This window comes from Lynx rufus, unplaced genomic scaffold (genome assembly GCF_022079265.1).
Source record: "Lynx rufus isolate CCGP_SWC_20201006 ecotype Redwood Valley unplaced genomic scaffold, mLynRuf1.p SCAF_16, whole genome shotgun sequence".
Lineage (NCBI taxonomy): Eukaryota > Metazoa > Chordata > Mammalia > Carnivora > Felidae > Lynx > Lynx rufus.
The window spans coordinates 7,942,845-7,955,639 of record NW_025814830.1 but is presented as its reverse complement, the minus strand read 5'-3'; the positions used below and the strand labels follow the sequence as shown (position 1 = coordinate 7,955,639).

The 12,795-nt window shown below is 49.3% G+C and overlaps 1 protein-coding gene across 4 annotated transcripts in view; it reads right to left on the bottom strand.

The window, feature by feature from the left end:
- The window catches only part of ZNF180 (zinc finger protein 180), a 38,092-nt gene extending 30,076 nt beyond the window's left edge, over positions 1-8,016 (bottom strand). For all 4 annotated transcript variants that reach the window (XM_047077889.1, XM_047077887.1, XM_047077888.1 and 1 more), the window contains exons 1-2: positions 7,983-8,016; positions 4,980-5,069 (exon numbers count right to left, since the gene is read on the bottom strand). In XM_047077889.1, the coding sequence (XP_046933845.1) occupies positions 4,980-5,069; positions 7,983-8,015 (123 nt within the window). In that variant the 5' untranslated portion in view covers position 8,016. The remainder of the gene's footprint in view (positions 1-4,979; positions 5,070-7,982) is intronic.
- Positions 8,017-12,795: the final 4,779 nt, after the last annotated feature.

The following is a 12,795-nucleotide window of genomic DNA, read 5'->3' as shown; positions in this document are numbered from 1 at the left end:
GCTTCGGATTCTGTCTCCCTCTCTCTCTCTGTTCCATCCCTGCTCACGCTCTGTCTCTCTCTCAGAAATAAGTAAACGTTAAAAAGAAATTTTTTTTTTAATTTACTAAAGGACATTCAGAGTTGAGAAGTGTGCTAGCCAGCGTCCAACATGGCCCTCGATGACCCTGACCTCCAGGAATTCACGCCCTGTGCAGCCCTTGCACACGGTACGAGGGTGGGTCTGCCTGACCGAGGAGTCACAGAAGTGACGGTGTGTCCCTTCTGAGATGACATAAGACACACCGTGGCTTCCACCTTGGTTGTGTGCAATTAAGTGCTCTCCCTCTGCCCTCCCTTTCTTAGATCCCTTGCTCCACGAGAAACCAGCTGCTGTGTTGTGTGCGGCCCTGGAGAGAGGTGTGTGTAGCGGGGAACTGAGGCCTCTCGTCGACGGCCACGGGAGCGAGCGAGCTGGCAAGGGGGTCCTCCTACCCAGTCAAGCCTTCACATCAGCCTGGGCCCACAATTTACTGCAACCCTGTCAGAGACCCTGAGCACCAGAAACGTCCAGACCAGCTGCCCCCGGATCCCTGACCCCAGAGACTATGTGCGGTAATAAACGCTGGTTGTTGTTCTAAGCTGCGAAGTTTTGGGGTATGACGCCACGGATGGCTAATACGAGAAGGAAGATGGTTTTGCTTCTCCTAGGCAGCCTTGGAATATACAAGAAGCGTATTTCCGTCTGCGAGAACTAGGTCATCTTTGTCCCTAGCACCTCAGGCGGGGCCTTCCGCTGGTTGGGCAATCAATAAATATGTGATGAAAGTGAAAATTATAATGAGCAGCTTGCTACTTCCGTTGTATGTTATAGAAGAAAAGAGCGAAAGGGCCATTAAGATTCTCAGAAAAACACCCAAAGTCGCTAGCTCCGAGTAGAACACCAGTGGTCACAATCAAAGCACGCTTTACCTGTAGTTTTGATAACGTGTGAATGTATGTATATAAATTTAAACGCATAACTCCCTCTAAAACTCTTGCCCATGGGTACACCTGACCCTTAAGCAACACCAGTTTGAATTGCACAGGTCCATAAACATGTTGATCTTTTTAATAAATACAGCACAGTACCGTAAATGCGTTTTTTTCTTCCTTATGATTTTCTTAATAACATTTTCTTTTTAATCTATTCTATTTTATTGTAAGAATACAGTGCACAAGGGCGCCTGGGTGGCTCAGTCGGTTGAGCGTCCGACTTTGGCTCATGTCATGATCTCGCCATTCATGAGTTCAAGCCCCGCGTCAGGCTCTGTGCTGACAGCCCAGAGCCTGGAGCCTGCTTTGGATTCTTTGTCTCCCATTCTCTCTCCGCCCCTCCCCCGCTTACGCTCTGTCTCTGCCTCTCAAAAATGAATAAACGTTGGGAATGCAAGCTGGTGCAGCCACTCTGGAAAACAGTATGGAGGTTCCTCAAAAAACTAAAAATAGAACTACCCTACGACCCAGCAATTGCACGACTAGGCATTTATCCACAGGATACAGGTGTGCTATTTCGAAGGGACACACGCACCCCCATGTTTATAGCAGCACTATCGACAATAGCCAAACTACGGAAAGAGCCCAAATGCCCATTGATGGATGAATGGATAAAGATGTGGTATATATATACAATGGAGTGTTACCCGGCAATCAAAAAGAATGAAATCTTGCCATTTACAACTACGTGGATGGAACTAGAGGGTATCGTGCTAAGCGAAATCAGTCAGAGAAAGACAAATATCATGACTTCACTCATATGAGGACTTTAAGAGACAAAACAGATGAACATAAGGGAAGGGAAGCAAAAAGAATCTAAAACAGGGAGGGGGACAAAACATAAGAGACTCTTAAATATGGAGAACAGAGGGTTACTGGAAGGGGTGTGGGAGGGGGGATGGGCTAAATGGGGAAGGGGCACTAAGGAACCTACTCCCGAAATCATTGTTGCACTAGATGCTAACTAACTTGGATGTAAATTTAAAAAAACAAAAAATGAAATTAAAAAAAAAAAACAAAGAAACAAAATGCACAAAGATAAAAAGAGAGAAAGAAAAAAACAGACTCTTAACTACAGAGAATGGACAGTTACCAGAGGGGATGTGAGTGGGGGGATGGGTAAAATAGGTGATGGGAATTAAAGAGTATATTTATTCAGATGAGCACTGAGTAATGTATAAAATTATTGAATCACTATATTGTACACCTGAAACTAATATAACACTCTACATTAGCTATACTGGAATTAATAAATGAAATAAAAATTGAAAAAAAAATGAATAAACGTTAAAAAAATTAAAAAAAAAAAAAAAGAACACAGTGCAGGGGCGCCTGGGTGGCTCAGTCGGTTGAGCGTCCGACTTCGGCTTAGGTCATGATCTCACAGTTTGTGGGTTCGAGCCCCACGTGGGGCGCTGTGCTGACAGCCCAGAGCCTGGAGCCTGCTTCGGATTCTGTGTCTCTTTCTCTCTCTTCCCCTCCCCCACTTGTGCTCTGTCTCTCTCTGTCTCTCAAAAATAAATAAATGTAAAAAACAAAAATTTTTTTAAAGAATACAGTGCACATAATACATATACAAAACATGCATTGACTGTTGATGTTGTCAGGCTTCTGATCAACAGCAGGCTGTTAGCAGTTAAGTTTGTTTTGTTTTTTGTAAGTTTTATTTCTTTATTTTGAGAGAGAGAGAGAGAGAAAGAGAGAGAGAAAGAGAGAGAGAGAAACCCAAGCAGGCTCCGCACTGTCAGTGTGGAACCCAACACGGGGCTCGATCTCTCAAACCATGAGATCATGACCTGAGCCAAGATCAAGAGTCAGACGCTTAACGGATTGAGCCCCCCGCCCCCAACCCCGCGCCCCAGCAGTTAAGTTTGGGGAAGTCAGACTTAACTATGGATTCTCCACTCTGCAGGGGGTTGGTGTCCCTAAACCCTGCATTGTTTGAAGTCAACTGTACAGGGAACCAGATACAAAGACATTTACAGCAGTGCTATTCGTAACAGCAAAACATGGAACATTAAATATCTGTGAACAGTAAACCCGTAAGTTCTGGGGCATGGGGTGGAAATCTGGGCACCAGATGTGCAAACTGGTACCAGACTGTCACTGCTCCCGGGCCCTCACAGCGGACAGAACTAGGAAAACACATGTATATGTCTCTCTCCACACACACACACACACACACACACACACACACACACACACACACCCCATTGAGACATCCATACATCTCCACGTACTTCTACACCTACATATACTGAAAACCCCAAGTATCGTCGCTACCTACAACTCCCACCGATCACTAAGGTTTACTCCAGTGTTCTCTCTCTTACCACATCTGATTGTGAGAACACTGGCTCCCATGAGCCTTATTAGGTTTACTCATCTGATCAGCGCCCCCGTGGGTGACTAATCTCCCATTTCCACAGCCGCTCCTTCTCCCGCACGGACACTCCTTGGCCCTCCTGGACTCTGACACAGGGGCTCTCTCGACCCTCCTTGGGCTCAGACTCTGCAGGTGGCCTCATCCCACTTGGACTTGGACTCCATGTAGATGCCCTTGACTTCCTGCCTTCGCTCTGATACCCCACCCTGGGCTCCCCCCTCTCCCCCGTGCACAGAGAACCTCAATCTTCTCAGGCTGTGACACACTGGGATGTGTCCCCAACCCCAACATGGATGCACTTCTCACCCTGCCTTGGCTGACACCCCATCCATGCTGGACCACCCTTGGCATGGACGCCCTCACTGCACTCAGGCTGTCCACACTGAGGCATCCCCTCTACGGAGGCCCTTCTCACCTGCCCTGGGCCTGTCACCGCAAATATCTTCCTCCCCCAGATGGACACGTACCTCACCCCACTTGGGCTCTGATTCTCCATGCCACCTTTTTCACCCTGTTTGGTCACGATGTCCCCACACGTGGACACCCTCCTCACCCCAATCAGGCTGTGACACCTCACAGGAGGGAGCCCTCCCTCCCTCCACCACAGCCGTCTACGCAGCTCGGCCCCATCTCATGGCTTCAGGAATGAACCACTTAGGAAGGAGGAGGCGAAATTCTAACACTTTTCAAGAAATTAAATGTTTTCGAAGAACATTTACTGTAGGAAAATGTTTTCGATCGTTGATTTCCTAACTTTAAAATTCGCTGCACCAAAGTAGAAAAATATAGGTAAGTAAATGAATACATAAGGTCCCTCGGAGAGTAACTGACACTCTCTGTTAACTGACGTGTTTACAACCTTCTAACACATTTCCTATAATACACACTGTATCTTTTTTAAAAAAGACGATCATTTCTAAATGCCATTTACTGAACACAGATCCCACATATCTTTGTATGTTGGGACGTGTGTACCATCCCATCAATGGCCACAGTATATTCCGTTTCACGGCTTTACCGTAACTTTAATGCTCCCCTTGCATGGCCCCCTCTCACACATTCTTCCCAATTTTTCATTCCCAAGCAAAGGCCTTTGATACCAAGATGCCAAATTCCTCCCAGAAAGAGTTCTCTGGGTTCAAATAGCGGGGAGGTGGGGGCGCCCAGGTGGCTCAGTTGCTTAAGCATCCGATTTCAGCTCAGGGTGTGATCTCTGGGTTTGTGGGTTCGAGCCCCGCGTCGGGCTCTGTGCTGGCAGCTCGGAGCCTGGAGCCCGCTTCGGATCCTGGGTCTCCCTCTCTCTCTGCCCCTCCTCCCCCTCATTCGCGCTCCATCTCCGTCTCTCTCTCTCTCTCTCAAAAATGAATTAAAAATTAAAAAAAAATTTTTTTTTTTTTTAAATAGGGAGGAAATGCAGGGAGCCTCCAAGAACGTATAGAGGATAAGGTCAGGGGAGACCAAGAGCTCCCAGGACACCGCAAAGGGAACGAGGACAGCCTCCGGAGCCTAGAGGGTAGGGCTGTGGGGCCTGGGTGCGAGCAAGCTGTGGGTCTCCTGGAGGAAGGGGAAGTCCCACTCACCTGCGCACTGGTCTTCAGGGGCCCTGGGGGCTTCTCATCCCGCTCTTCCATGCTCTCCTTCAGGCACAGGCAGGGGCCTGAGGGCCTGAGCTGCAATGGTGCAAGAGCCCTGAGCAGAGCATCCTTGCCCTCCCTCCCCCCCCCCGCCCCGCCCCCCAGGATTAGCCTCCGCTGCCAGGACGCACTCCCCACGACAAGCGCGCCTCTAGAGGTTTCTGCCTGAAAAGCTGCGCACGCCTCTCCCAGGCCAAGACTCTGCAGCTCCCACCTGATTCCTCCGCTATCACAGGCCCCCAGACCTCCTGCCTGTAAGTCAGGCCCCAACACGGCCTCCTGCCCACCACCAACATCTGCAGTACAAATCGGTCCCTCCCTGCCCCACTGGGTTTCTGGGAGCCTCACAGATGCCCAGCACGTCGAGGACCAGCTAGTGAGCACTCCCTCCCCCCGAGACGTGAATCTGCAGCCCTAAACCAGCAGCATCTCTTCCTGGAGCAAGGAGTAGGGATTCTGGGATTGATGACCCGGAACCACACCCCCAACTAAATGTCCCACCCCTCCCAGAATCCTCCCCTTCCATTAACTACGCCTGACCCTCCAGCAACCTGTCGTGCCCTGCCTCCCACTTTCTGCTCAAATAGCCAAGCACAGGCTCAGAGCTGGGCTGCACCTAGGACTCGGTGCCTCCACACTTCTGGGTCCACTGGCTGCTACCAGAATAGCGCCTGCCCGATTCCCAGCCCCAAACCCTCCTGAGCCCTGAACGGGTAGCTCAGACTTGGTCCCTCCATCAACGTGGGTACCCTCGGCCTGAATCAGCAACAGAGCCAGGCCCGGGAGCTTCCTGACAAACACCAGCTCGTGCCAACCCCTCCGAGGCCCAGAATGTGGACTTCAGCCATCTTCCTGCCAACTCGATTGTTTCTGGGTGTGAGACTAGAACAGCCCCCTGGCAAATCCCAGCCCCACACACCATCTCGCCAACCCTACCCCCCATCTCTCCCTCTTACCCACACCCTTGACCCCCAGGATTCTCACTCAGTGTAATGTGGGTTCACCATGCAGCCATATCCTGAACTTGCCCACACACTGTCTCCTCCACTAACATCCACAGGCCCCTGCTTGAGCCACACCTGCCCAGATTCCTGTCCGAATATCTTCCCGGTCACCTGCAGCCTAGGGAGATCCTGTCCTCCCGCCAACCTGGGCACCACCACGGGTGACTGGGGCGCCATCTGCACAAAGACCCCAGCACCCTCTAATACCCACCTCCAGGCTCCCGTTTCCCGTCCAAATACTCACGTGTATGCGCAGGGGGCCATGGCGCAGCCCTAATCCTCTGCAGCCCGGAATCTGCAGCTGCTCCCTCCACCCTCCTGGGCATCCTCAGGCAATACCAGGGTCCTAGGACTGCCCATGCCTCCCCGTTCTGCCCAAGACCAGAGGCTGCGGCTCCAGCAGCGACTGGGCGGGGCCGCGCACCTAGGTTCCCTCCTCCTGCTGGCATCCCCGCGGATACACACGGAATCCACATCCCGGACCTGGGCCCTCCCCCAGCCTGTGGGTTTGTGCAATCCCTGCTCCTGAAAGGAGAAGCCGCACCTCGCACTCTGCACCTGAATACCCGGGCTACCTCAAGCACCCACAAGCCTCTGTGAGGATCTTAGGGGCACCTGCGCCACGGCCTGCTTGCCACCAAAACATCAGAACACCCAAACAGTAGCTTGAGCAAAGAATTCCAGAGTCCGCCCCAGGACCTGGGCGCTCACCAGTCTGGAAGGTTCTCCAGCTCATGACAGAGCAGCTCCCATGGGAAGCAAGCCTTTTGGCTTCCTGCAGCCCAAATGTGGATCCCCAGATGCCACAGAGTACAGCCCCTTCCAGGTCCAAATCTACAGCCCAGACTCTGTCCCTCTACCAACCTGGGCATTCTCGTGCCCGCAAGTGGAGTTGCCCCCAAGCAAAGGCCCTGGGGCTGTCTACTTCCCAAACGTGCCGGCAGCATCCGGAGTCCTTCCCCAATAGCTGTCAACTTCACCGCAGCTGTTGCAGCTCTGACCCTCCCGGACTCCACTTCTGTACCTCCAACCCAAAGTCTGCACCCAACTTGAATGTCCTAAGGCCCTGCACTACCCTACGGGGGTCCCAGGATCACCAGTCCAAATTCCTGCTTCCCAATCAACACGCCCAGCCTGAGCAGGGAGCGCTCTGCCTAGAAACTGCCTCCAGGCCCTGGTTCCTCTTGCAACCTAGGAATCTGTAGTCCATCAGGGATTCTCAGAGAGTTCGCTCAGGTAGCACCGGTTCTTCTGGGGCAAGAATCTGCAACTCAAACCTGGTCTCTCCACTACCGGGGGCGCCCCAGGTCCCCAAGCCAACTGCCCAGAACCTCACCTCCCACGTCCTGCTTCCTATTCAAACGCCTGCTGAAAATACAGGAATAGGGGCAGAGCCCCTCTCCTGCAAATCTGCAATTGAGTACTCTCTCAACCCAGTCTTCAGTCCTCAGATCCTGCACTAAACCAGCCTAGCACTGGAGGAGGGGAAGCGGGGTTCTCAAGATCACCCCACAACCCCGCATATGGCCCGTCTTCACCAACCTGGGCGTTCTCAGCCTTGGGACAAGAGCACCACCCTACCAAGCACGCGCGCACTCCCGAATCTGCAGCTGCACCAGGATCCCCACCTACTTCGGGACCCCGCAGAAGCGCCGCACGCTCAGGTCCTAGGTCGCCCACCCACACCCCCAAACCCACCTTCCCGCCTACACCCTGCGCATGCGCGCACGGGACCTCCAGCGCTGCCCCGCCCCTCACCGACCTGGGCGTCCACGGGCTCGCGGCCCAGGACCGGCCTGTCCCAGCTTCAGGGCCCGGCACGGCTCTGCAGCGGGACGGAGTCGGGTTAAGCAACCCCCTGCGCCGATTCTGCAACACGACAGACTCGGGTTCAGTTAGTTCGGCCCCCTCCCCTACTCGGCATCCGCAGGGCCACTCGGCTGACCTCCGAGCCCAGGTGCGTGGCGACAGCAGGCATCCGCGCGCGGGACAATGGCTGCGTTTCTGGCCAAACCCGGAAGTGCGTTTGGGCTCGGCGAGCCGGGACTACAATTCCCAGAAGCCCCAGCGGCACGGGCGGCGATTAGGCGGGGCTCCAGCTCCACCCGGAGGCGAGCGTGGGGATTACCGCGAGCCGTGTCAGGTTGGGGTACCCGCGGGGGCCGCGACTGTCTGTGTCCCCGTTTCTGCGCGGCGCCGAGACGGGGAGCGGGACCCGCACGGCCAGGTCACGGCTGCGATGCGTGGGCAGTGGCCGACTTGGGAAAAGCTGGCCTGGGACCGGCTGGACGCCCAGGAGCGGCCGTGAAAACGGAATCCCCATGAAACCCCTCCTGGGACGTCCCCTCCTGGGACGGCTGCTTAGTCAGATGCTTGGTGCGCACCGTCTCTTCTTGGTCCTCAAGCCCGAAGATGGTGGCTACAAACCCGTTCGTTACAGTCCAGGGAGCTCCTGGCGAGTCCTTCAAGAATCCGGTATGTTGATATGTTCTTGTAGTTCATTCTAGTAAAACAGCAAGAGTCCTTTTGTTTTTTAAATGGAGGTCTTTCCCTGCCTGTGAGACTTTAAGGATCGTACCCTCCCCCTCCTGATCTGTTTTGGCCTTCATCTTCTGGCCGTTTTTCTCTCTCAGCTCCAGCCACGCTAGCCTTTCCATCTTCACCAGCAGCTCTAGCAGGCTCCCACCCCAGGACTTTTGCATCTGCTGTTCATGCTGGCTGGCAGGCGCTTCCTTTGCCGATTCCACTGGATTCTTGCCATCTGGTCTTTAGGCAGATGTCACCTCCTCAAGAAGCATCCCCCCACCAACCATTGTAAACTTACAAACCTTTCACTCCCCCACGTACTCCCTGCCTCCCTTCTCATCATTTTTCTCTAGAAAATGCTGGAGTCCAGCTCCAGCAGGCCCAGGGGTTCCCGAAGGATGAACGGCGTCGGCGAAAAAGTGAAAATAAAACAAGACTAAAATAAAAAACTAACATAAAAACAAAAAAATAAAAATGGACACAGACAACAACAGTGTGTTGAACTGGCCGATTGATTGTAGCAAACGTGGCATTATATTTGCTAGTGATCTCCCTGTAGCATACGTCATCTACGTTTTCTGGCATTACCCAATTCTCAAATTGTTCCTTTGTATCATCACCCAATAAGGAATACCATGATTGTTTTCTCATAACGTCCCCTCCTGCCCTTTGCTTATTGATTAATTTCTTTCATTGTTTTTATTATGTATCTATGCTTATCTATAAAGTAGTTGCTTTGCTGTTTTCATGAAAGGTCATTTACCTCTCAACCCCTCAAGTGGAACAGTTACAGGGACATGACCTCTTGGTTGTTTCCCTGAACCATTTGTGGTTTTGAAGAACAAAAGTGTTCGCCTCGGTCCGAGGTGCCAGGAGGGGGCCAAGAGGGCCTTAGAAACCCACGCCTTATACATTCTCGGAGAGGCAATGCACCTAGGAACCAATGAGCCATTCTGTCCCTTAACCGACTAGGTTCAATCATCATCTGGAATGCCTCCTGGGGGCCAGGTGGGCCCAGGGGTGAGAGTGACCTGAGTCCAAAGATACACTCCTTAGTTACCGGAGTGGGGCTTTCAGATCCGTATGTCTCTCCTTTACAGGCCCTCTTTGCTGGCAAATGCATGAGGCTATCCTTCCTGTAAGTAGAGAAGTCTCCGTAGGGGGTGGCAAGGGCTAAACGTAAGGCCGCACAATTTCTTGCGGAACCTTATTTTTTCCCCAATGGTTCTTTTCCCAGGGGGCCTGCTGAGGGCAATTCCCCAACAGACAATACCCCAGGTACTTTAATAAGGCCAAATTACCCAAAAGCGGGAGGACAAGAAGCTTCACTGTCAGCAGGCCGCCCTGCAGTCACCAATCCGTCCACAGCCCAGGCCTTGCCACTCAGGCTGGGATAGCTCGGCTTCCAGCAAGAGAATTTTACATATATATATATATATATATATATATATATATATATATAATTTATATTTATATTTATATTTATATTTATATAAATATATATTTATATATATTTATTATATGTTTATATATATTTATATATTTATTTATATATAAATATATATATTTATATATTTTTTCATATATATTTTTTCATATATGTATATGAATATATACTTTTCATATATATGAATGTATATTTCATATATATGAATATATTTTTCATATATATGAATATATTTTTCATATATATATATATACATATATATATATATATATGTATATATATATATATATATATGGTACGTATTTATTTGGTCGGTTATCTGCTTTCACTACTAGCCTGTCAACTCCATAAGGGAAAGGATTTGTATCTACTTTGATTAGTGCTGTAGCCCCAGCATCCTAAGGTACCTGCAATATAATAGATGCTCAATAAATATTTATTTTGAATAAATAAAGGCTCCTGGCCCTTTGTTAAATGCCTTAACATCTCATTAACTGCCTGTGGAAAACAGTGATGTTTATTCCCACCCCACCAGGAAGGAAGCTGATAGTTGGAGCCCTGCTGCGTGAAAATATGGCATTTAAAATGTTTTTTTTAGGGGCGCCTGGGTGGCGCAGTCGGTTAAGCGTCCGACTTCGGCTCAGGTCACGATCTTGCGGTATGTGAATTCGAGCCCCGTGTCGGGCTCTGTGCTGACTGCTCGGAGCCTGGAGCCTGTTTCAGATTCTGTGTCTCCCTCTCTCTCTGCCCCTCCCCCATTCATGCTTTGTCTCTCTCTGTCTCAAAAATAAATAAACGTTAAAAAAAAATTAAAAAAAAATAAAATGTTTTTTTTAATTATTAGTATTGTTGTCAAAGTACTCCTGTAGTTTTCTTCACATAACTTCTAACCTTTAACAAATTATTGCTATTTGAAATGTAATCTCTACCCCGCCCCCCGCTTAAATTCCTTATAATTGGTTATTGTGGTTGATTTTTTTTAAGACTTGTGTTGGGGGCACCAGCATATTACTTAAATAAACAAACTTTGGGGGCGCCTGAGAGGCTCTGTTAAGGGTCTGACTCTTGATTTCAACTCAGGTCCTGATTTCATGGTTCATGAGACAGAGACCCATGTGAGCTCATGTGGAGCCTGCTTGGGATTCTCTCTGCCCCTCCCCTGTGCTCGCTCGCTCGCTCTCTCTCAAACATTTAAAATAAAAATAAAAACTTTTAAAAAATTAAAAATAAATACTTATTTTGGATCTGGTTAGCCCACTGAAACATCAGGAATTCTTACAGTATTTCATTTGATCCTCTTGGCTTTTCTGGTGAGACAATCAGCTATAGATAATTAGTTCATCTCTTCCTTACTTCCTTAAAAGTATTTAAAATATTCTTTTCAGCGTTTATTTATTATTGAGAGACAGAGAAAGAGCATGAGCATGGGAGGGGCAGAGAATGGGGGAGACACAGACTCCGAAGCAGGCTCCAGGCTCTGAGCTGTCAGCACAGAGCCCGATGTGGGGCTCGAACTCACAAACTGTGAGATCATGACCTGAGCCGAAGTTGGATGCGCCCCACTTTAACTTCTTATTGCATACATTTCAGACACAAAAGTAGAGAGACTAGCTAAATGGGTCACAACCATTGGGTACAGAGAATGCAAAGTTACCATTATTAGCAGGTATCATTACAAACCACAAGACCCATGAGAATTAACGAAAAGAAATTAACCACAGGCAGAGGCTAGAAAGGCATCAAATATGAAAGAATAAACATTTACGCACCATTCTGTGCCAGGCACTGCCATAAGGTCCTTATAAATGTTTCTCACTTAGTCCTCATGGCAATTCTTACCAGGTTGGACTGTTATTTCCATTTCACAGAAGATGAAATTGAGGCCCAGAAATGCTAAGTAACTCACCCTGGGTTGTGTTGTAAGGGCAGAGCTGGGATTGAGTCCAAGAAGTCTAATGCTAGAGTTCATGCTCTTAACTTTTACGTTATATCGCCCTTGACCTACATATCAACATCTTTCCTCTACACGAGCAATACTAAGTTTGCAAACAAGACAGAAAAGCTTGTATTTATTCACCATGCAAGCGAAACATAGGAAGCATAAGAAATCTTTAAAACCCTAATGACAGACGTGAAAGACACAGAATTGCCATGCTCCTGGCTGTGTTGTAAAGATGTCACACGTTGCGGGGGCGCCTGGGTGGCTCAGTCGGTTGAGCCTCTGACTTCAGCTCAGGTCATTGATCTCTTGGCTCTTGAGTTTGAGCCCCGCGTCAGGCTCTGTGCCGACAGCTCAGAGCCTGGAGCCTGCTTCGGATTCTGTGTCTCCCTCTCTCTCTGCCCTTCCCTTGCTTGTGCTCTCGCTCTCTCAAAAATAAACATTAAAATTTTTTTTAAAAGATGTCAAATCTTGCATTATGATGTACAGATTCAGTACAAATATGACAATCATAATGGGATGCTTTGATGTTTAGCTTATCTTCCTTTTTTTCTGTATTTTTTTCAGTATTTTTTTTACCTTAAGATATTCAGACATTAAAGCATTAGTGATATGTAATTTAAAACTGACTTTGTTTTTTGTTTGGTCTTTTTTTTCTTCTTCTTCTTTCGTAATGAACAAGGTGGCAAGTTTTACTTCCAGGAGCTCCCGAATCCTGATGACCTAACCTGAATGTTACGGGGGCTTCAGAATGGCTACTACCGAGGAACAGGAACTCGTTCTAGGAAGATGCCCTTCAAACTCAGAGGTTTCTCGATCAACTACTTGGGGATTGGCTGCGACCCA